Source organism: Hyperolius riggenbachi, chromosome 2, assembly GCF_040937935.1.
Source record: "Hyperolius riggenbachi isolate aHypRig1 chromosome 2, aHypRig1.pri, whole genome shotgun sequence".
Lineage (NCBI taxonomy): Eukaryota > Metazoa > Chordata > Amphibia > Anura > Hyperoliidae > Hyperolius > Hyperolius riggenbachi.
Window position 1 is genome coordinate 549,062,834 of NC_090647.1, and position 20,842 is coordinate 549,083,675.

Below are 20,842 nucleotides of genomic sequence, written 5' to 3' on the forward strand. Positions count from 1 at the left end.
CTTTCAGTTTTAACTTTTAACTTAAAGAGGAACTCCAATGAAAATCATGTAGTAAAAAAAGTGCTTCATTTTTACCATAATTATGTATAAATGATTTAGTCAGTGTTTGCTCATTGTAAAATCTTTCCTCTCCCCGATTTACATTCTGACATTTATTACATGGTGACATTGTTACTGTGGGCAGGTTATGTAGCTGCTCCTAGCTGTTTTGGCTGTTAGAGACAGCTGTAAACAGCTATTTCCTGTCTGTGAACCTTGTTACATTGTGGCAGTTTGCCCAGAGTACCGCGGTCCCAGAGCTTCTTGTGGGAGGGGTTTCAGCACAAAATCAGTCATACAGCGCCCCCTGATGGTCTGTTTGTGAAAAGCATTATTTTTCTCATGTAAAAGGGGTATCAGCTACTGATTGGGATAAAGTTCAATTCTAGGTTGGAGTTTCTCTTTAAGTGTAAAAGGTCCCTTAGGGTAAAAACACTTTGGGGTAAAGTGGTTAAACCTGGGATTCTAGTTAGTCTCTGTGCCGCCTAATTAACGATCATTAGGGATATCACCAAACTCTTCGACCAGCTCAGTGCTTGGTCTTCTCCAAAATGTGCAACAGAACGTTTTCTCACCTATAGAACACTTGTGATACTCACTGTGGAAGTTGTTACTGGTAGGCGAAACTAACTGGAGATATTTGCCAAATTTGCTCATCTGCGTCCCAGAAGCGGTGCCAGTGTAAGGGATGGACAGATAAATGTTCGCCAACCAGCAGTTCGCGGTGGACCCAATTGACTTAATTGGGAGGCGAACTTCAATAACTGAACACTGCTAAGTTTAGGGTCTGTGAGAGTCCTTCTTCCTGCAAACATAATGGTAGTGATTCATTCTGTATCACGCTGACTTTGAAAGCCACACGGCTCTGTAGTCCTCTTATTGATGCCAATGCTGAGTATCTGTATTTGGACACCCAGGTGGTGAGTTTGGCGCCTGATGCGGGAGTAGTAACCAACTGACTACATAAGTAGCTGATCGAATACTTTCTAGAGGGCGACAGAGTTATGAGCATTAGATTGGGCAGCGTTAGTTTTAGGCATTAGGAGGGGGGATTTGTTTTAGGCACTAGGAGGAGGGATTAGTTTTGAGCATTAGGTTAAAAAAAAGAGTTAGTTTTAGGCATTAGATGGGGGGTTCGTTTTAGGCACTAGGAGGGGGGATTTGTTTTAGGCACTAGGAGGGGGGATTTGTTTTAGGCACTAGGAGGGGGGATTTGTTTTAGGCACTAGGATGGGGGATTTGTTTTAGGCACTAGGAGGGGGGATTTGTTTTAGGCACTAGGAGGGGGGATTTGTTTTAGGCACTAGGAGGGGGGATTTGTTTTAGGCACTAGGAGGGGGGATTTGTTTTAGGCACTAGGAGGGGGGATTTGTTTTAGGCACTAGGAGGGGGGGATTTGTTTTAGGCACTAGGAGGGGGGATTTGTTTTAGGCACTAGGAGGGGGATTTGTTTTAGGCACTAGGAGGGGGGGATTTGTTTTAGGCACTAGGAGGGGGGGATTTGTTTTAGGCACTAGGAGGGGGGATTTGTTTTAGGCATTAGGAGGGGGGGATTTGTTTTAGGCACTAGGAGGGGGGATTTGTTTTAGGCACTAGGAGGGGGATTTGTTTTAGGCACTAGGAGGGGGGATTTGTTTTAGGCACTAGGAGGGGGGATTTGTTTTAGGCACTAGGAGGGGGGATTTGTTTTAGGCATTAGGAGGGGGGGATTTGTTTTAGGCACTAGGAGGGGGGATTAATTTTAGGCACTAGGAGGGGGGATTTGTTTTAGGCACTAGGAGGGGGGATTTGTTTTAGGCACTAGGAGGGGGGATTTGTTTTAGGCACTAGGAGGGGGGATTTGTTTTAGGCACTAGGAGGGGGGATTTGTTTTAGGCATTAGGAGGGGGGATTTGTTTTAGGCACTAGGAGGGGGGATTAATTTTAGGCACTAGGAGGGGGGATTTGTTTTAGGCATTAGGAGGGGGGGATTTGTTTTAGGCATTAGGAGGGGGGGATTTGTTTTAGGCACTAGGAGGGGGGATTTGTTTTAGGCATTAGGAGGGGGGGATTTGTTTTAGGCACTAGGAGGGGGGATTTGTTTTAGGCATTAGGAGGGGGGGATTTGTTTTAGGCACTAGGAGGGGGGATTAATTTTAGGCATTAGGTGGGAGGTTAGTTTTAGCCACTTAAAGGGGGGTGTTTTAGGCATTAGGTGGGGGTTACTTTTAGGCACTAGGAAGGATTAGTTTTAGGCACTAAGAGGGGGTGTTTTAAGCACTAGGAGGGGGGATTAGTTTTAGGCATTAGGTGGGGAGTTAGTGTTAGGCACTATGAAGGAGGATTAGTTTTAGGTGTTAGGTGGGTGGTTAGTTTTAGGCACTAGGAGGGAAGATTCGTTTTAGACATTGTCAGGGAAGGGTTAGTTTTAGACAGTAGATTGGGGAGGATTGTTTTAGGCACTAGGAGGGGGATTAGTGTTAGCCATAAGGTCAAGGGGGTTTGTTTTAGGCACTAGGGGGAGGGTTCAGGTAAGAATGGGCACCAGGTTTGTCTGCAGTAAAATACAGGAGCGTTGCAGTTGTCCAGCACTGACGGGGATCGGCTGATGCCAGATAAGTGTGCTTTCTGCTTTCTTGAGACTCAGTGTTAAAAAAAGGCCAAGCTAATATACAGTAGTACTATACACCACTCTACAGTATATTCATACCATGAACTCTGCATTAAATGTTAAAATACAGTAACTGGAAGTACAGCCTAAGAATTTAGCCTTCACCACTGTGAGCACGGTGATTTGTGCTGATTGGTTGAGACTGCTGGTTAGTTGAGGCCCGAATAACCAGGACTATACTGTAGATGTTGTTCAGATTATCAATATTTTTACTATCAGCAACTCCTGTGTGCCCAACTCATGCAGGGGCGGTGCTATATGTATCCCACCCTCCAGTTCTCTGCATTTGGAGCTAGAAGTTCCTGGCAGTCCAGTACATTCCCCATGTGCCATATAGGATGATGTCATTTCCTGTGCACCCAACTCATGCAGGGGCGGTGCTATATGTATCCCCCCTCCAGTTCTCTGCATTGGGATCCAGAGGTTCCTGGCAGTCCAGTACATTCCCCATGTGCCATATAGGATGATGTCATTTCCTGTGCACACACGAGGACACACCAGGTGTGAGGCAGCCTGGAAGGAAGGGAGTAGGGGGAATGGGAGGGATCTCGGTAAAGCTTTGTATACATTTTACATTTTCCTCATCCACAATGAAACTTCTTGATTGTCTTGGATGAAAATTAAATGTCTTTACAGGTGTCTCGTGACACCTGTAACTTGCTTTGAGTTTCCCACAGCAGGGCGCCATTTTCTCATCTTCTCACCCACCCTAAAACAGAGCACATTGCTGTGCCGGAAGACAAGCGGTATGACTGTCAAGGACACCTGAGGTGAGGGGGTATGGTAAGCTGCCATATTTATTTCCATTTAAAGAATACCAGTTGCCTGGCGTCCTGCTGATCTATTTGGCTGCAGCAGTGTCTGACTCATACGCCTGAAACAAGCATGCAGCTAATTCATCTACAGTCAGACTTTAAGTGTACCTGAAGGGAAAAAGTGCCCCTATGGGGTACTCGGCTTGGGAAGGAGAGACCTCTGGGTCTAAAGAGGTTTCCTCCATCCTCCCCTGCAGGCCCGTTCCACCGCAGGAACCCTTGAAAAGTGACCAACAAGGCTTTCTTAGGAGAAAGCCAGGCCGGATCAGGCCTATGCTAGTGCGGATGCACAAGCCACCTGCGCAGTAACCCACTCTCACCTGAGCCCAAACAGGGCGGGGCTACTGCAGGAACACAGAGAGGCCACTCTTTGGGGGTTCCAGTGCTAGATCAGCCCAGCTGAGAAGAATAGAGGAAGCCTCTTTAGGATCCAGATCCCCCTCTCGAGGTAAGTATTTAAATTAAAGGAAACCTAAAACGACTGCCATATTTATTTCCTTCTAAACAATGCATATCGCCTGGCTGTCCTGCAGATCTTCTACTGCTTTTACGTATACACCATGAACAAGCACGCTGCAGATCAAGTGTCTCTGACTGAAGTCTGACTGGATTACCTGCATGCTTGTTCCAGATGTGAGATTCAGGCACTATTGCAGCCTAAGAGATCAGCAGGATAGCCAGGCAACTAGTATACTTAAAAGGAAATAAGTATGGAAGCCTCTCTTTAGATTCCCTTTAAGCCTATGCAAACCAGTCAGAAACATCTGATCTGCATGCTTGTTCAGGGCCTGTGGCTAAAAGTAACCAGCAGGACAGCCAGGCAATGTGCATCCTTTAAAAGGAAATGCATATGTCAGCCTCCATATCCCTCTCACTACAGATGTGTTTTAAAATGTGTTTTGGACAACAGCAAGTGTATACACAACTTTAAAGAGGATCTGTAACAAAAAAAGTGCCCCTGGGGGTACTTAAAGTGAACCAGAGACGAAGCACCCTCGTATTCTACCATATATATCAGTGGGAGCATTAGGGAAAACGCCTACCCTGCTCTCTGTTTCATCCTTCACTGCTCAGTTCGCTTGTTACCAGCCCTGATTAAATCCCCGACTGAGCATTCAGTCTGGCTTTGCTCAGAAATCATTATAGCTGAGTCATTATAGCAGAGCCAGAAAGGGGGTAGGCTTGGGCTTGAAAAGACATCAGAGAAGGCAGACTGAGCAGTGAAGGATGAAACAGAGAACAGGGTAGGTGTTTTCTCTAATGTTCCCACTGATATATATGGTAAAATACATGAGGGTGCTTCGTCTCTGGTTCACTTTAACTCAGGAGGAGGGAACCTCTGTCCTCTACTCCCTCTGGGATCCAGCCCTGGCCACCCCCGAAAAAAATCTGCCCACAAGCTTGTTGGCTGTGGTGCAGGTGCAGTAGTGCCTGCAGTATTCACCTTCTGCGCTCCTGTGCAGACGCAGTAACGGCTTTCTGATAGGCTCTGCTGGAATAGCCAAGTCTGATCGGGTCCACTCTACTGTGCAGGTGTGAGTCGCCTGCGCAGTAGAGCAGACCCGATGGAACAAGAAAGATAAATATTTACATCGCCGCTGTTCGGGGGCTGCCAGCTCTGAATCCAGAATGGGGGAAGCCTTATTAGGGTCCAGAGGAAAGTACCCCTCAGGGGACTTTTTTATGGCACATCCTCTTTAAGCTGTCCCAGTGCAGCCTAACTTCAGACCCACTTTCACAGATATAATAATTCAGTTCATTGTCTCCGCAGTGCGTAAAGGATACCGCATCCAAGCCGACAAGGAGCGAGATTCCATGAAGGTTCTGTATTATGTAGAGAAGGAGTTGGCCCAGTTTGATCCGGCCCGGCGGATGCGAGAGAGATGTAAGTATCCTTATAGAGCGCCAATAGCGGGACTGATCTCAGCCAATGGCCTCACAGCTTCATCCAAAGCCATACCTCCCAACTTTCTGAGATGAGAAAGAGCGACACTAAGACACACCCATGCCACACCCTAATCACGCCCCCATCACACCCATAGCCACAAATATCGCTGAAAATTCGTAAGCAAAATTCAATTCACACGATTCACAAATTCAAAACACACTGATCCTCTCTATCATCACTACTTTCCCTTCATATTAACATTTGAAATTAAAGGGTTACTTAATTCGACATTAAAAAATCACCTTAAAGGATACCCCGAGGTGACATGATGAGATAGACATGTGCACAGTAGGATGCGAAAGTTTGGGCAACCTTGTTAATCGTCATGATTTTCCTGTATAAATCGTTGGTTGTTATGATAAAAAAAATGTTAGTTAAATGTATCATATAGGAGACACACACAGTGATATTTAAGAAGTGAAATTAAGTTTATTTGATTTACAGAAAGTGTGCAATAATTGTTTAAGCAGAATTAGGCAGGTGCATAAATTTGGGAGCCACAAAAAGTAAATGAAATCAATATTTAGTAGATCCTCCTTTTGCAGAAATTACAGCCTCTAAACACTTCCTGTAGGATCCAATGAGAGCCTGGATTCTGGTTGAAGGTATTTTGGACCATTCCTCTTTACAAAACATCTCTAGTTCATTCAGGTTTGATGGCTTCCGAGCATGGCCAGCTCTCTTTATCTCACACCACAGATTTTCAATTATATTCAGGTCTGGGGACTGAGATGGCCATTCCAGAACGTTGTACTTGTTCCTCTGCATGAATGCCTTAGTGGATTGTAAGCAATGTTTAGGGTCGTTGTCTTGTTGAGAGATCCAGCACTGGAGCAGCTTCCGCTTTGTTTCTGATTCCTGGACATTGGTCTCCAGAATCTGCTGATACTGAGTGGAATCCATGTGTCCCTCAACTTTGACAAGATTCCCAGTCCCTGCACAGACCACACAGCAACACAGCATGATGGAACCACCACCATATTTTACCGCAGGTAGCAGGTGTTTTTCTTGGAATGCTGTGTTTTTTTTCCTCCATGCATAACACCCCTTTTTATGCCAAAATAACTCCATTTTAGTTTCATCAGTCCACAGCACCTTATTCCAAAATGAAGCTGGCTTGTCCAAATGTGCTTTAGCTTACCTCAAGCAACTCTGTTTTTGCAGTGGGAGAAGAAAAGGCTTCTTCTGCATCACTCTCACATACAGCATCTCCTTGTGTAAAGTGTGATGAATGGTTGAACGATGCACAGTGACTCCATCTGCAGCAAGATGATGTTGTAGGTCTTTGGTGCTGGTCTGTGAGTTGACTCTGACTTTTCTCACCATTCGTCGATTTTGTTTATCCGAGATTTTTCTTGGTCTGCCACTTCGAGCCTTATCTTGAACTGAGCCTGTGGTCTTCCATTTCCTCAATATGTTCCTAACTGTAGAAACAGACAGCTCTGAGACAGCTTTCTGTATCCTTTCCCTAAACCAGTGATCCTCAAACTAAGGCCCGTGGGCCAAATGCGGTCCCTGGAGGCTGTTTTAACAGCCCTCCACACACAAAATGTATTACTTATAGATGCGGCAGCAGTGCTGGCATCACGTTTCCACATGGAAGCCAGCAAGAAGGAATTCGCTGACTTCCAATCCAATTCCGCATTAGGTGGCATTGCTGTCCAATTGTGTGGCAAGTTGTCACCTGGGTATGCTTCACTGTCTGGTGCGCAAAAACATTGTGGTAGTGGTGGTGGGGTAGTTAGAGGTAATATAAAAGCAGTTTGTGTGCGCACGCATGTGTAGGGGTGGATAATTTGCAGTCCTTGCAATTACTGGGGAAAGGGGGTTGTTTTGGGGGGACTTATGAAAATACAGTATGTATTTTGAACACTGATTGCTTTGCGTGTGGGGGATTGTGTTTCAGGCGCTGTTTACACTACCTAGGTTCAATGCAAGGTTTTTCTACATCATTTTATGTACACGCCGGTCCCCCAGCAGTCTAAAGTATGTTGACCCGGCCCTTGACTAAAAAAGTTTAGGGACCCCTGCCCTAAACCATGATGGTGAACAAGCTTTGTCTTCAGGTCATTTGAGAGTTGTTTTGAGACCCCCATGTTGCTACGCTTCAGATAAAATTAAGAGGTGGTAAACTTAAAATTGACCCCCTTAAATACTCTTTTTTATAGTTGGATTCACCTGTGTATGTAGGTCAGGGGTCACTGAGTTTACCAAGCCAATTGGAGTTTAAATAATTCGTTCTAAAGGTTTTGGGATCAATAATGTATTTAACCAATTATTGCTCACTTTCTGTAAATCCAATAAACTTCATTTCACTTCTCAAATATCACTGTGTGTGTCTCCTATATGATATAACTGACATTTTTTATCGTAACAACCAACGATTTATAGAGGAAAATCATGACGATTAACAAGGTTGCCCAAACTTTCTCATCCCACTGTATGTACAGTGCCTAGCACACAAATGACTATGCTGTGTTCCTTTTTTTCTTTCTCTGCCTGAAAGAGTTAAACATCAGGTATGTAAGTGGCTGACTCAGTCCTGACTAGCAGAAAATGGCTTCTGAGAGCAGGAAAGAGATAAAGAGGGTCAATAGTTAATAGATTTTAGCTCTGGCATACTTCAATGAATGTGTCATTGAGCAAAAACAATAATTTTTAGGAGAAGGAAGATAGATACAATCGTTTATTTCATTAGTTTATTTTCGCCTCGGGTATCCTTTAACCTGGGGTTTCTTGCAGCCCCCTGGAGTCATCCTGTGCCTGCCCCACCCTTCTGAATCCCTCCATTGAGTAGCAGCGACCCCTACAAAGCTGGTCAGTTGTCGGCTACTGTGCATGCGTGGCGCTGAGCTGCGTACACCCTGACTGCGCTCCCTCTGCTGGTAGTGCTATGCGTGGGAGCGAGCAGGCGCTTCGCCGGCCAGCTTTGTGTTGCTGCTTGTTGGAGGGGCCTGGATGGACGTCGTGGGCACAGGATGACTCCAGGAGGCTGCAAGAAGCCCCAGGTAAGTTAAACTGATTTTTATGTTGACTTTAGATTAAAGGGACTCCGAGCAGTGCAGAAACTATGGAAAGATGCATATCATTTTAAAGCTCTCTTTCTCCTCTTTCCAATGATATATAAACCGCCACCCTACGCCTTTTAGTTTTCGGTATTTTCGCGATCGAAATTGCTGTGGCCGCGACTTCGATCGCGAAAATAGAGAAAACTAAAAGGCGTAGGGCGACGATTTAGGTGTCGCCAGAAAGAGGAGAAAGAGAGCTTTAAAATGATATCCATCTTCCCATAGTTATATTGTATTACACAGGGCGACTTTTTCCTGCTGAATGGAGCAGCTGACTTTAGGAAAAAGTCGCCCTATGTAATACAATGTAACTATGGAAAGTTGGATATCATTTTAAAGCTCTCTTTCTCCTCTTTCCCACGACACCTAAATCGTCACCCTACGCCTTTTAGTTTTCTCTATTTTCGCGATCGAAGTCGCGGCCGCGGCAATTTCGATCGCAAAAATAGCAAAGACTAAAATGCGTTGCGCAATGGTTTATATATCATTGGAAAGAGGAGAAAGAGAACTTTAAAACTATATGCATCTTTCCATAGTTTCTGCACTGCTCGGAGTCCCTTTAAAGTTTGGAGCAGATTAAACAGATTTTTCAGTAGTTAAATACAGGGCTGTGGAGTCGGTACAAAAATACTCCGACTCCTCAGTTTATTAAACCACGACTCCAACTCCGACTCCGGGTAACCAAAATGGCCCCGACTCCTCGACTCTGACTCCTTAGTCTAATATTTAACAGGGCTGTGGATTTTGTACAAAAATCATCCGACACCGACTCCTGACTCTGACTCCTCAGTTTATGAAACTCCAACTCCGACTCCGGGTGCCCAAAATTGCCCCGACTCCTCGACTCCAACTCCGACTCCACAACCCTGGTTAAATACATACATTTATACGGATGAGCACATCATTTCTGTTTGGGCAAGTGCATACCAAAAAGTGCTAGAGTAATCGCAAACACTAAGGGCCCTTTTCCACTACAGCGTTTGCGCTTGCTTAACCGCAAACCGCTAGTGATTTTAAAATCGCTACAGTTTGCTTTTTAACATAGGAATCGTGGTAGGTAATTTCCACTACCGCGATTAGTTTTTTACTTGATCGCGATCGTGCCGCGGAACGATTTTTGCAGCGATTTTGCTATGCAGTGCATAGCATAGCAAAATCGCGATCGCAAATGTCGGGAAATCGCCAGGAGTTTTTTTTAGTTTTGCTGCATCTCAATCGCTAGCGTTCAGCGCGTACGCTAGCGCTTGCTAGTGGAAAAGGGCCCTTAGCGCTTTTTGAAGTGATTTTTCTAGGTATGTGCCTAGCGATTTTCTAAGCATGCCTAGCAATTTTTGGAGCGTTTTGGTGTAGCATTTTTTTTTTTGTTACAGTAGAGCTGTAACTGAACAGCTTCTGTTACAAAAACGCTTGGAAAATCACTCTGATCTAGCGCTTTTCAGAGCGATTTTCCACTTTCCTATACTTAACATGCAGGCTGAATCGCCTCAGAAATCAGCAAAAATGCTGCAGGACCCGTGTTTGCATTTGGGGAAAAAGCTCATCACTCTGGTGTGCTCCATCCCATTCAAATACATTAGCCAAGCACTTTTCAAAGCGATGGCGTTTTTTAAAAGCGCTCTGGGTGTGCACCAGCCCTAAGAGGGAGAAAGAGGGATTGGGTTTTCAAAGAGGAACTGTCCCTCCAAGAGAGACAGTTGGGAGCTATGCAAAACTTTTTACTTTCACGGTAGATGGAGTGGAGAAGGGATTTTTATTTTGCTGCTCAATTGCCAGCTTTAATGACCGAACAGGAAGTTGTCCAAATCTTCCCAATATAGACCCATAGAGCTGACTCCTCACTGACAAAAATGATGTGCGTCTTTGCTTGTGTCCCTATATCTCCTTACTTCCTGTTACTGCTGACGCCACAGGAAATGATGGCAAAAACATCAACATGTAGGACATGAACCTTCCCTGTTCTCTCCACTCTGTCAGAAGTTTTATCATAGTGTCAGTAAATGTGCCATATATTACTCAGTGTTGCTGTTCGATAGAACTTTATCGAATCGAGGGAGAATTGACTATATTCCATTCTGCTCTATTGATGGAATTGGCTGATATTAGCTATATTTTAGAGCAAAGAGGTGCAGCATTGTTTAGATCGATTCGAGAAGAATTATCACCAGGATCTCGCATGTATTGCATGGGCCACTAGTCGATCGACTTCTGATCAACCACTGTTGTTGTCTGGCCAATACAGTTGTTTGCTTAATCAGCTGAGCGGTCTGGACGAGCTCAGCTTGTCCAACACCGCCAGAGGCTGCCGCTCAGGCCCTGCTGGGCCGATTTTAATGAAATAAAAAGCAGCACACGCAGCCGGCACTTTGCCAGCCGCGTGTGCTGCCTGATCGCCGCTGCAGCGCCGCGATCCGCCGCGTGCAGCGGCGAAAGAGGGTCCCCCCAGCCGCCCGAGCCCAGCGTAGCCGGAACAAACAGTTCCGGCCAGCGCTAAGGGCTGGATCGGAGGCGGCTCTGACGTCAGGACGTCGGCTGACGTCCATGACGTCACTCCGCTCGTCGCCATGGCGACGAGGTAAGCGAAACACGGAAGGCCACTTATTGCGGCCTTCCGTGTTACTTCTGGCCGCCGGAGGCGATCGGAAGAACGCCTCCGGAGCACCCTCTAGTGGGCTTTCATGCAGCCAACTTTCAGTTGGCCCTCCCGCAGCTGTCCTGGCGATTTAATCAGAACGCCAGGGTGGTTAAAGCGAACCCGTGCTGTAGCTCAGGTTCAAAATCTAACAATTACTACTTAGACAGGGAAGCCTCGGCATCCTAATGAGGCCTCCCTTGATAGTCGCATGGCCTATTTGTAAAGCAGTGCTGGACAGGAAGTGCATCACTGGGATTCCCGTGTTCTCTACCATATTTGTGTTGTTCCACACATACGCGCACTGCACCACGGCAGCCATCGTGTTTAACCATTTAATGACAAGCTGACTTATAAAAACGTACTGCTAGAGGCTCTTAGTGGCTCCAGGACGTTTTTATAAGTCAGACAGTGCTGCTGCCGCCGTGCACAGTGAAAGAAAACCCACCATAGAAAAAATACACCTTTATTTCCAAATACTATATTGTCACCATACTTTGTACTAGGGACATAATTAAAATCTTGTGATAACCAGGATAAATGGGCAGATAAAATGTGTGGGTTTTATGTACAGTAGCCAGGGCCGCCATCAGAAATTTTGGGGCCCCTCACACAACATCAAGCCTGGGCCCCCCTACAGACTGCTGTGCACGCCCAGTACAGTGCCCCAGTATAGCCAGTACAGTGCCCCAGTATAGCCAGTATAGTGCCCCAGTATAGCCAGTACAGTGCCCCAGTATAGCGCGCAAGTATAGTGCCACAGTATAGCCAGTATAGTGCCCCAGTATAGTCAGTATAGTGCCCCAGTATAGCTGGTATAGTGCCCCAGTATAGCCAGTACAGTGCCCCAGTATAGCCAGTACAGTGCCCAGTATAGCCAGCACAGTACCCCAGTATAGTGCCCCAGTATAGCCAGTACAGTGCCCCAGTATAGTCAGTATAGTGCCCCAGTATAGCCAGTACAGTGCCCCAGTATAGCGCGCAAGTATAGTGCCCCAGTATAGCTAGTATAGTGCCCCAGTATAGTCAGTATAGTGCCCCAGTATAGCGCGCAAGTATAGTGCCCCAGTATAGCTAGTATAGTGCCCCAGTATAGTCAGTATAGTGCCCCAGTATAGCGCGCAAGTATAGTGCCCCAGTATAGCTAGTATAGTGCCCCAGTATAGTCAGTATAGTGCCCCAGTATGGGTAGGTGGCAGGGCCGCCATCAGAAATTTTGGGGCCCCTCACACAACATCAAGCCTGGGCCCCCCTACAGACTGCTGTGCACGCCCAGTACAGTGCCCCAGTATAGCCAGTACAGTGCCCCAGTATAGCCAGTATAGTGCCCCAGTATAGCCAGTACAGTGCCCCAGTATAGCGCGCAAGTATAGTGCCCCAGTATAGCCAGTATAGTGCCCCAGTATAGTCAGTATAGTGCCCCAGTATAGCTGGTATAGTGCCCCAGTATAGCCAGTACAGTGCTCCAGTATAGCCAGTACAGTGCCCAGTATAGCCAGCACAGTACCCCAGTATAGTGCCCCAGTATAGCCAGTACAGTGCCCCAGTATAGTGCCCCAGTATAGTCAGTATAGTGCCCCAGTATAGCCAGTACAGTGCCCCAGTATAGCGCGCAAGTATAGTGCCCCAGTATAGCTAGTATAGTGCCCCAGTATAGTCAGTATAGTGCCCCAGTATAGCGCGCAAGTATAGTGCCCCAGTATAGCTAGTATAGTGCCCCAGTATAGTCAGTATAGTGCCCCAGTATAGCCAGTATAGTGCCCCAGTATAGCTAGTATAGTGCCCCAGTATAGTCAGTATAGTGCCCCAGTATAGCGCGCAAGTATAGTGCCCCAGTATAGCTAGTATAGTGCCCCAGTATAGTCAGTATAGTGCCCCAGTATAGCCAGTATAGTGCCCCAGTATAGCTAGTATAGTGCCCCAGTATAGTCAGTATAGTGCCCCAGTATAGCCAGTATAGTGCCCCAGTATAGCTAGTATAGTGCCCCAGTATAGTCAGTATAGTGCCCCAGTATAGCGCGCAAGTATAGTGCCCCAGTATAGCTAGTATAGTGCCCCAGTATAGTCAGTGTAGTGCCCCAGTATAGCCAGTATAGTGCCCCAGTATAGTCAGTATAGTGCCCCAGTATAGTCAGTATAGTGCCCCAGTATGGGTAGGTGGTGCTCGTCCCCGCCGCTGTTGTTACCTTAACAGCGGCGCTCTCCCCTCTCCGCCGCGCGTACTTTCCAGCAGCATCTCCCGGCTGCTCTGTGTGAGGCGGCAGGAAGCATGGCAGCGGCTTCCTGTAACGGCGATCTGTATCGCCGTTACTATGGGAACCGAGCCATGCTTCCTGCCGCCTCACACAGAGCAGCCGGGAGATGCTGCTGGAAAGTACGCGCGGCGGAGAGGGGAAAGCGGCCGCTGCTAAGGTATTAACAGCGGCGGCCGCTGGGGGAGGGGAGGTGGGAAAAGACCTCTCAGGAGGTTAATGCCGGGGGGGGGGCCGAGGCTGCGGGCCCTAGGCCCGCCCCGGGCCCGTGACGGCAGTCACGCTTGTACCCCCCTGATGGCGGGCCTGACAGTAGCAGTGTTTATATTTAAACTACTAGCTGATGACCCGGCGTTGCCCGGGTATGTATTTGGCTGGTGGTGGCTCCACCCATTTTTTTTTAACCCTAACACACAAACGCTCGATGACCAAGTTTGTAAGCTTTGGCAAAAATAATTTGTATATTCCCATAGAAATTAAATACATCAGATTGGCGGTTTGTGACTCCGCCCCTCTCTACCATTTGAACCCCAGTCACCCAGTGAACAACTGTAACAGGTTTGAGGCATCTGCTATTACCAGTGTAAAAATGGCAGCAATTTAAATATTCCCCTTGAAAATCAACAGGTGAATTTTGATTGGCTATTATAGGCTCCACCCACTTCCCTGAATATTAACCCATTCGCGTTCCGTCGTTTTCACGTGAGAAATGTTCACCTCCCATTCATTAGCCTATAACTTTATCACTACTTATCACAATGCACTGATCTATATCTTGTTTTTTCCGCCACCAATTAGGCTTTCTTTGGGGGTACATTTTGCTAAGAGCCACTTTACTGTAAGTGCATTTTAACAGGAAGAATAAGAAAAAAAATGGAAAAATTCATTATTTCTCAGTTTTCAGCCATTATAGTTTTAAAATAATACATGCCTCCATAATTAAAACTCACGTATTGTATTTGCCCATATGTCCCGGTTGTTACACCGTTAAAATTATGTCCCTATCACAATGTATGGCGACAATATTTTATTTGGAAATAAAGGTGCATTTTTTCCATTTTGCATCTATCACTATTTACAAGTTTAAAATAAAAAAAATATAGAAATATTTCATCTTTACATTGATATTTAAAAAGTTTAGACCCTTAGGTAAATATTTACATGTTTTTTTTTTTATAGTAAACATTTTATTTGGGTAGTTTTGGGAGGGTGGGAGGTAAACAATAGATTTATAATGTAAATGTGTAGCACGCGCTTAGGCCCGGTTCACATTAGCGGTTGTTTGCCAAACGGACCGGATGACCTGACCGGATCCGGACCGGATCCGGATCGGAACCGTACGGTTCTGATCCGGATCCGATCCGGATCCGGTCAGGTTGCATCAGGTGTCCATCAGGATGCGATCCGGATCCGTTTGGCAAAAGTTCGTTAAAAACAAAAAAAAAGTTGGGGTCTGGGAGGTCAGCAGAAGGGGGACCTGTGGAATCAGGCCCTCTGCTGTTTAGCACTCACCTCCACCTCCGACATGCTGCCAACATCTCCGGATCCGGATCCAGCTGTGCTGCTCCACTCCGAAATGCTTGCCCATGTGTCCCCAGCCAATATCGCCGCAACAATCCGCATAGGAAGTGGGGTAGAACATCCGGATTTCTCAGCCAGTGTGTTGTGCGGCCTCCGGTTCCCATTTGTTTGTATTGGCCGGATGGTGCAGTCCGGCTCCGCCCCGGATACGGCTGCCGGAGGGGCCGGATGAAAAAATGGCGCATGTTGGAACGGAGGCCGGAGTCCGGATCCGGCCCGGATCCGGTCCGGCTCCGGTTCTGCAGAACGGACCCATGTGAACGGACGCATAGGCTTTAATTGCTATGCCGTGCGTCCGTTCCGTCCGTTCTGCAGGCGGTGCGGCTCCGGCACGGCGATTCCGGAGGGCCACCGCAAGTGTGAACCGGGCCTTAGAGTGACGCATCGGGAAGGAGACAGCCAGAAAAAGCACAGCTTCCAAGAGAAGCTGTCGCTTTTTCAGCGGGGGAGAGGAATCAGTGATCGGGCTCCATAGCCCGATACATTGATTCCCTGGCTACCGAATCTGCGGCCGGGAGTGCACGCGCACGATCGGCCGCGGGAGCACGCAGTAGCGCACATGGTTCCTGGACGTAGAGACTACGTCCAGGAACCAAAATAGGTTAATCTCAGTCACCCAGTGACCATCTGAGCAAAGTTTGAGAACCCTGCCATAAACAGTGTAATAAGGCCTGCAGTTTATATTTTCCCAGTGAAATTTGTTTCTGGCTCTGCCCACTTTTTGTAACCTGGACAGACAGTCACTCAATGACCAAGTTTGTGACCTTTTGGGTTCCTGGCATCAGGGGCGTAGCAATAGGGGGTGCAGAGGTTGCGACTGCATTGGGGCCCTCCCTCAACTGCAGTATTAGCTCTCTCTTGGTTCTGTGGTCATAATAATCACTTCTATAGATACTTTGAATGGTGGTAATCAGCAAACTGCTCCCCATTCCCTTCTTGCACCTCTGACACTGTGGTTGCCATTGGCAGGTTTTGGTGCACCGTATCAATTGTTATGTATTGAGTGCTTGGGGGGCCCCTGATGTAAAACTTGCATCAGGGCCCTCAGCTCCTTAGCTACGCCACTGCCTGGCATCAAAATTGTGTGAATGGAAGCAGTTTATCCAGCAAAGAAATCTGATTGTCTATTTGTGGCCCTGCCCCATTTTCTGAATTTGAACCCCAGTGACCCAATGACCAACTGTACCAGGTTTGAGGCTTGTGCCATTAACAGTACAAGAATGGCAGCAATTTTAATATTACCCTTGAAAATCAACAGGTGAATATTGATTGGCTCTTGTAGGCTCCACCTACTTTTCTGAATATTAATCCCAGTCACCCAGTAACCAGCTGTGCAAAGTTTGAGAACCTTGCCATTAACAGTGAAGAAGGGCTGCAGTTTAGGGAAATCTGTTTTTGACTCCACCCACTTTTTGTAACCTTGATGCACAGTTACTCAGTGACCAAGTTTGTGAGCTTTTGGGTTCCTGGCATCAAAATTGTGTGACTGGAAGCAGTTTATCCAGCAAAGAAATCTGATGTTTGAAACCCAGTCACTTAATGACCCATTGTAGAAGGTTTGAGGCTTGTGCCATTAACAGTGTAAGAACGGCAGCAGTTTCAATATTCCCCTTGAAAATCAATAGGTGAATTTTGATTGGCTATTATAGGCTCCACCCACTTTTCTGAATATTAATCCCAGTCACCAACTGTGTCAAGTTTGAGAACCCTGCCATTAACAGTGTAAGAATGGCTGCAGTTTATATTTTTTCATGTAAAAAGTTAGTTGTTTTTGGCTTTTTCTAACCTCAACATACAGTCACTCAATGACTAAGTTTATGAGCTTTGGGATCCTTGGCATCAATAAATTGTATTTTTCCATTGAAATTAAACAAATCTGATTGGCTGTTTGTAGTCCGCCCCCTTTTCAGAATTTAAACCCCAGTCTCCCAGTGACTGACTGTACCAGATTTGAGGCCTCTGCCATTAAGAGTGTAAGAATGGCAGCAATGTAAATATTCCCCTTGAAAATCAATAGGTGAATATTAATTGGCTGTTGTAGGCTCCACCCACTTTCCTGAATATTAATCCCAGTCATGCAGTGACCAACTGTGTCAAGTTTGAGAACCCTGCCAATAACAGAATGGCTGAAATCAATCTAACAAATCTGATTGGCTGTTTGTGGCTCCACCCCCTTTAATGAATACGAATCCCAATCACTTAATGACCGACTGTATCAGGTTTGAGGCCTCTGCCATTAACAGTGTAAGAATGGTAGCAATCAGGGCCGGGCCGAGGCAGAGGCTGAAGAGGCTCCAGCCTCAGGGCGCAGTGTAGGAGGGGGCGCACAATTCATTCAGCTGTTATTCCTAATTGTGTTTGAAGCAGAAAGAAATAAGAAGAGGGCATACATAGCAGTGACTGCAAGCCAGATAACTAGAGTTTAAGGTGTTGGGGATGTTGGGGGCCCTGGGGCACCCTTAGTCTAATAGAAATCAGTGTGTGACAGCTGGGGTGGGAGGGATGGAGGGGCGCACTTTGCTGTCTCAGCCTTGGGTGCTGAAGGACCTTGTCCCGGCTCTGGTAGCAATGTAAATATTCCCCTTGAAAAATCAACAGGTGAATTTAAATTGGTTCTTGTAGGCTCCACCCACTTTCTAACTATTAATCCCAGTCACCCAGTGGCCAACTGTGCAAATTTGGGAACCCTGCCATTAACAGTGTAAGAATGGTTGCAATTTATATTTCCCCATGCAAAAAATGTACTTGTTGGTGCCGCCCACTTTTTCTGACGTTGACATACAGTCACTCAATTACCAAGTTTATAAGCTTTGGGGTCCTTGGTATCAATAATTTGTATATTCCGATTGCAATTAATCAAATATAATTAGCTGTTTGTGGCTCCGCCCCCTTTCTGAATTTGAACCCCAGTCACCCGGTAACCAACTGTACCAGGTTTGAGGCATCTGCTATTAACAGTGTAAGAATGACAGCAATTTAAATATTCCCCTTGAAAATCAACAGGTGAATTTTGATTTGCTGTTGTAGGCTCCACCCATTTTCCTGAATAATAATCCCAGTCACCCAGTGACAGACTGTGCAAAGTTTGAGAACCCTGTCACTAACAGTGTAAGAATTGCCTCAGTTTATATTTGAACAGTGAAGTTTGTTTTTGGTTCCGCCCACTTTTTGTAACCTTGACACACAGCCACTCAATGACCAAGTTTGTGAGCTTTAGGTTCCTGGGATCAAAAGGAATGGAAGCAGTTTATCCACCAAGGAAATCTGATTGGTTGTTTGTGGCCCCGCCCCTTTAGTGAATTTGGGCCAAAGTCACCCAATGACTGACTGTAGCAAGTTTGAAGCCTCTTCCATAGACAGTGTAAAAATGGCAGCAGTTTAAGGGCTCGTTCCCACTATCGCGAATCTGCATGCGTCCAACGCATGCAGATCCGCACATGTAATGCAAGTGGATGGGCCTGTTTCCACTGTAGCGTTGTTGAGGTGCGTTTTTTTCAGCGTGAAAAAAACGCACAAAAGAGCCAACGATTTCGCCTGCGTCGGGAATCCGTGCGAATCGCCGCTAATGTATTTAATAGTAAAAACGCATGCGTTTGTTACATGCGTTTTTACCCGCGATTTCGCGTGCGATTTCGCACCTTTTTCAATTGTATTTAGCCCTGGCAGTGTCATGGTTAATTTCGCATGGCACCCTGCCATGCGAAATCGCATGCGAAATCGCGGGTAAAAACGCATGCGGAAACTCATCCGCATGCGTTTTTACAAGCGTCGGAATGCGGCCGAAATCGCGTCGCAACAGTGGAAACAAGCCCTAAATATTCCCCTTGAAAATCAATAGGTGATTTTTTTATTGGCTGTTGTAGGCTCCACCCACTTTCCTGAATCTTAATCTCATTCACCCAGTGGCCAAGTGTGCCAGGTTTGAGAACCCTGCGATTACCAGTCTAAGAATGGCTGCAGTTTACATTTTCCCATTAAAAACCAATGGCTGAAATTTGATTGGCTGTTTTATGCTCCGCCCACTTTTCCTGGATTTGTAACCTCGGTCACCAAGTGACCAACTGTGCCAAGTGTGGGGACTCTGGCTTGATTACTGTGAGAATGGCAGCCTTTTACATTTTTTCCATTGACATGAATGGGTGAAATCTGATTTGCTGTTTATAGCCCCGCCCAGGTGTGCAGGGGGGCCGCGAGACCCCCAGAACATATCATCCCAGGTAGTAAGGGATCTGTGTACCAAGTTTCGTTCAAATCGGTCAAGCCGTTTTCGCGTGATCGCGGCACATACACACACACACACACACACACCACACACACCACACACACACACACACACCACACACACACCACACACACCACACACACACACACACACACACACACATACATACATCCGATTTTATATATATAGATAGGGGATGAAATTGGAGAAATAGGGTATTTTTTTTAATTTTTTCCTTGTTTTTCCCTTTAAAATGCATAGAAAATAAAGTAATTACTGAAAACAAATATCAACTCCAAAAAGCCTAATTGGTGGTGAAAAAAACAAGATATAGATCATTTCATTGTGATTTGTAGTGATTAAGCTATTGTCAAATGAAAGGGGTGATCACTGAAAGGTGAAAATCGCTCTTGTCCGTTAGGGTAATAACTGCTTTGGGGTGAAGTAGTTAAAATGCCTCGTTGCTGATTGACTTACATTACTTCCTGCATCTCTGCGGAAGTCCGACGATAACACGCTGTTGACTTTGCAACAGCTTGGCGGCCAATCGGGCACTTCCGGTGCGGCGAGTCGGGGTAGGTGTGCTATGTCCCCATAGACTCTCAATGCTGTTGCGTTACCCTGCATGTAGAAAGGGTAATGCAATGTAATGAAAATGGCCTAGTTCAATGATGGCTAACCTTGGCACACCAGCTGTGGTGGAACTACAAGTCCCATGAGGCAGTGCAATACTCTGAGCTCTAAGCTTAACTTGGGGAGGCAGAGGCATGATGGGATTTGTAGTTTTGTCACAGCTGGAGTGTCAAGTTTAGCCATCACTGGCCTAGTTTAACCTCCTTGCTGGTCTAAAAAATCCGGCAAGGAGGCAGCACCGCACTTTTTTTTTATTTTTATTTTTTTTAAATCATGTAGCGAGCCCAGGGCTCGCTACATGATAGCCGCTAAGCGGCGGCATCCCCCCACCCACTCCGATCGCCTTCGGCGATCAGAGTATGCAGGGAATCCCGTTGAGAACGGGATTTCCTGCAGGGCTTCCCCGGTCGCCATGGCGACCGGGCGGGATGACGTCACCGACGTCATAGATGTCGTGACGTCAGAGGGAACTCCGATCCGCCCCTTAGCGCTGCCTGGCACTGATTGGCCAGGCTGCGCAGGGGTCTGGGGCGGGGGCGGCTCGGCGCGGCGGGTAGCGGCGAATCGGCGTCGAGCGGCGGCGATCGCGACCTACACGCAGCTAGCAAAGTGCTAGCTGCGTGTAGGGAAAAAAAATTATGCAAATCGGCCCAGCGGGGCCTGAGATATCCTCCTGCGCAGGTTACCCCGAGCTGAGCTCGGGATAACCGGCAAGGAGGTTAAAAGAGGCCTCAAATAAAAGCTTGTATACTTACTTGGGGCTTCCTTCAGGCCATGGGCTCCTTCTCTGTCCTCCCGGATCCTCCTGCTGGCTGACCCAGTCTCTCTCCCTCCCCCCCCCCCTCCCGGCCATTCCGCTCCCGTTGCCAGGAGCGTCCTCTGTGGGGTATGATAAAATAAGCTCAGGCCTATCTCTCTGCACAAAATGTGTATTAAAAACAAAACAGAATTTTACTGGTAGAATTTGGAATTAGCTAATCAAAGCTTCCAGAATCTAACCGACCT

The 20,842-nt window shown here is 46.6% G+C and overlaps 1 protein-coding gene across 8 annotated transcripts in view; it reads left to right on the forward strand.

Moving 5' to 3' along the window:
- Nucleotides 1–20,842, forward strand: part of ILDR2 (immunoglobulin like domain containing receptor 2) — a 364,041-nt gene that overhangs the window by 328,596 nt on the left and 14,603 nt on the right. For 7 of the 8 annotated variants that reach the window (XM_068270840.1, XM_068270845.1, XM_068270838.1 and 4 more), the window contains one exon: nucleotides 5,276–5,389. The exons of the other annotated variant lie outside the window; for it this stretch is intronic. In XM_068270840.1, coding sequence (XP_068126941.1) covers nucleotides 5,276–5,389 — 114 coding nt within the window. The remainder of the gene's footprint in view (nucleotides 1–5,275; nucleotides 5,390–20,842) is intronic. 8 annotated transcript variants of the gene reach the window in all.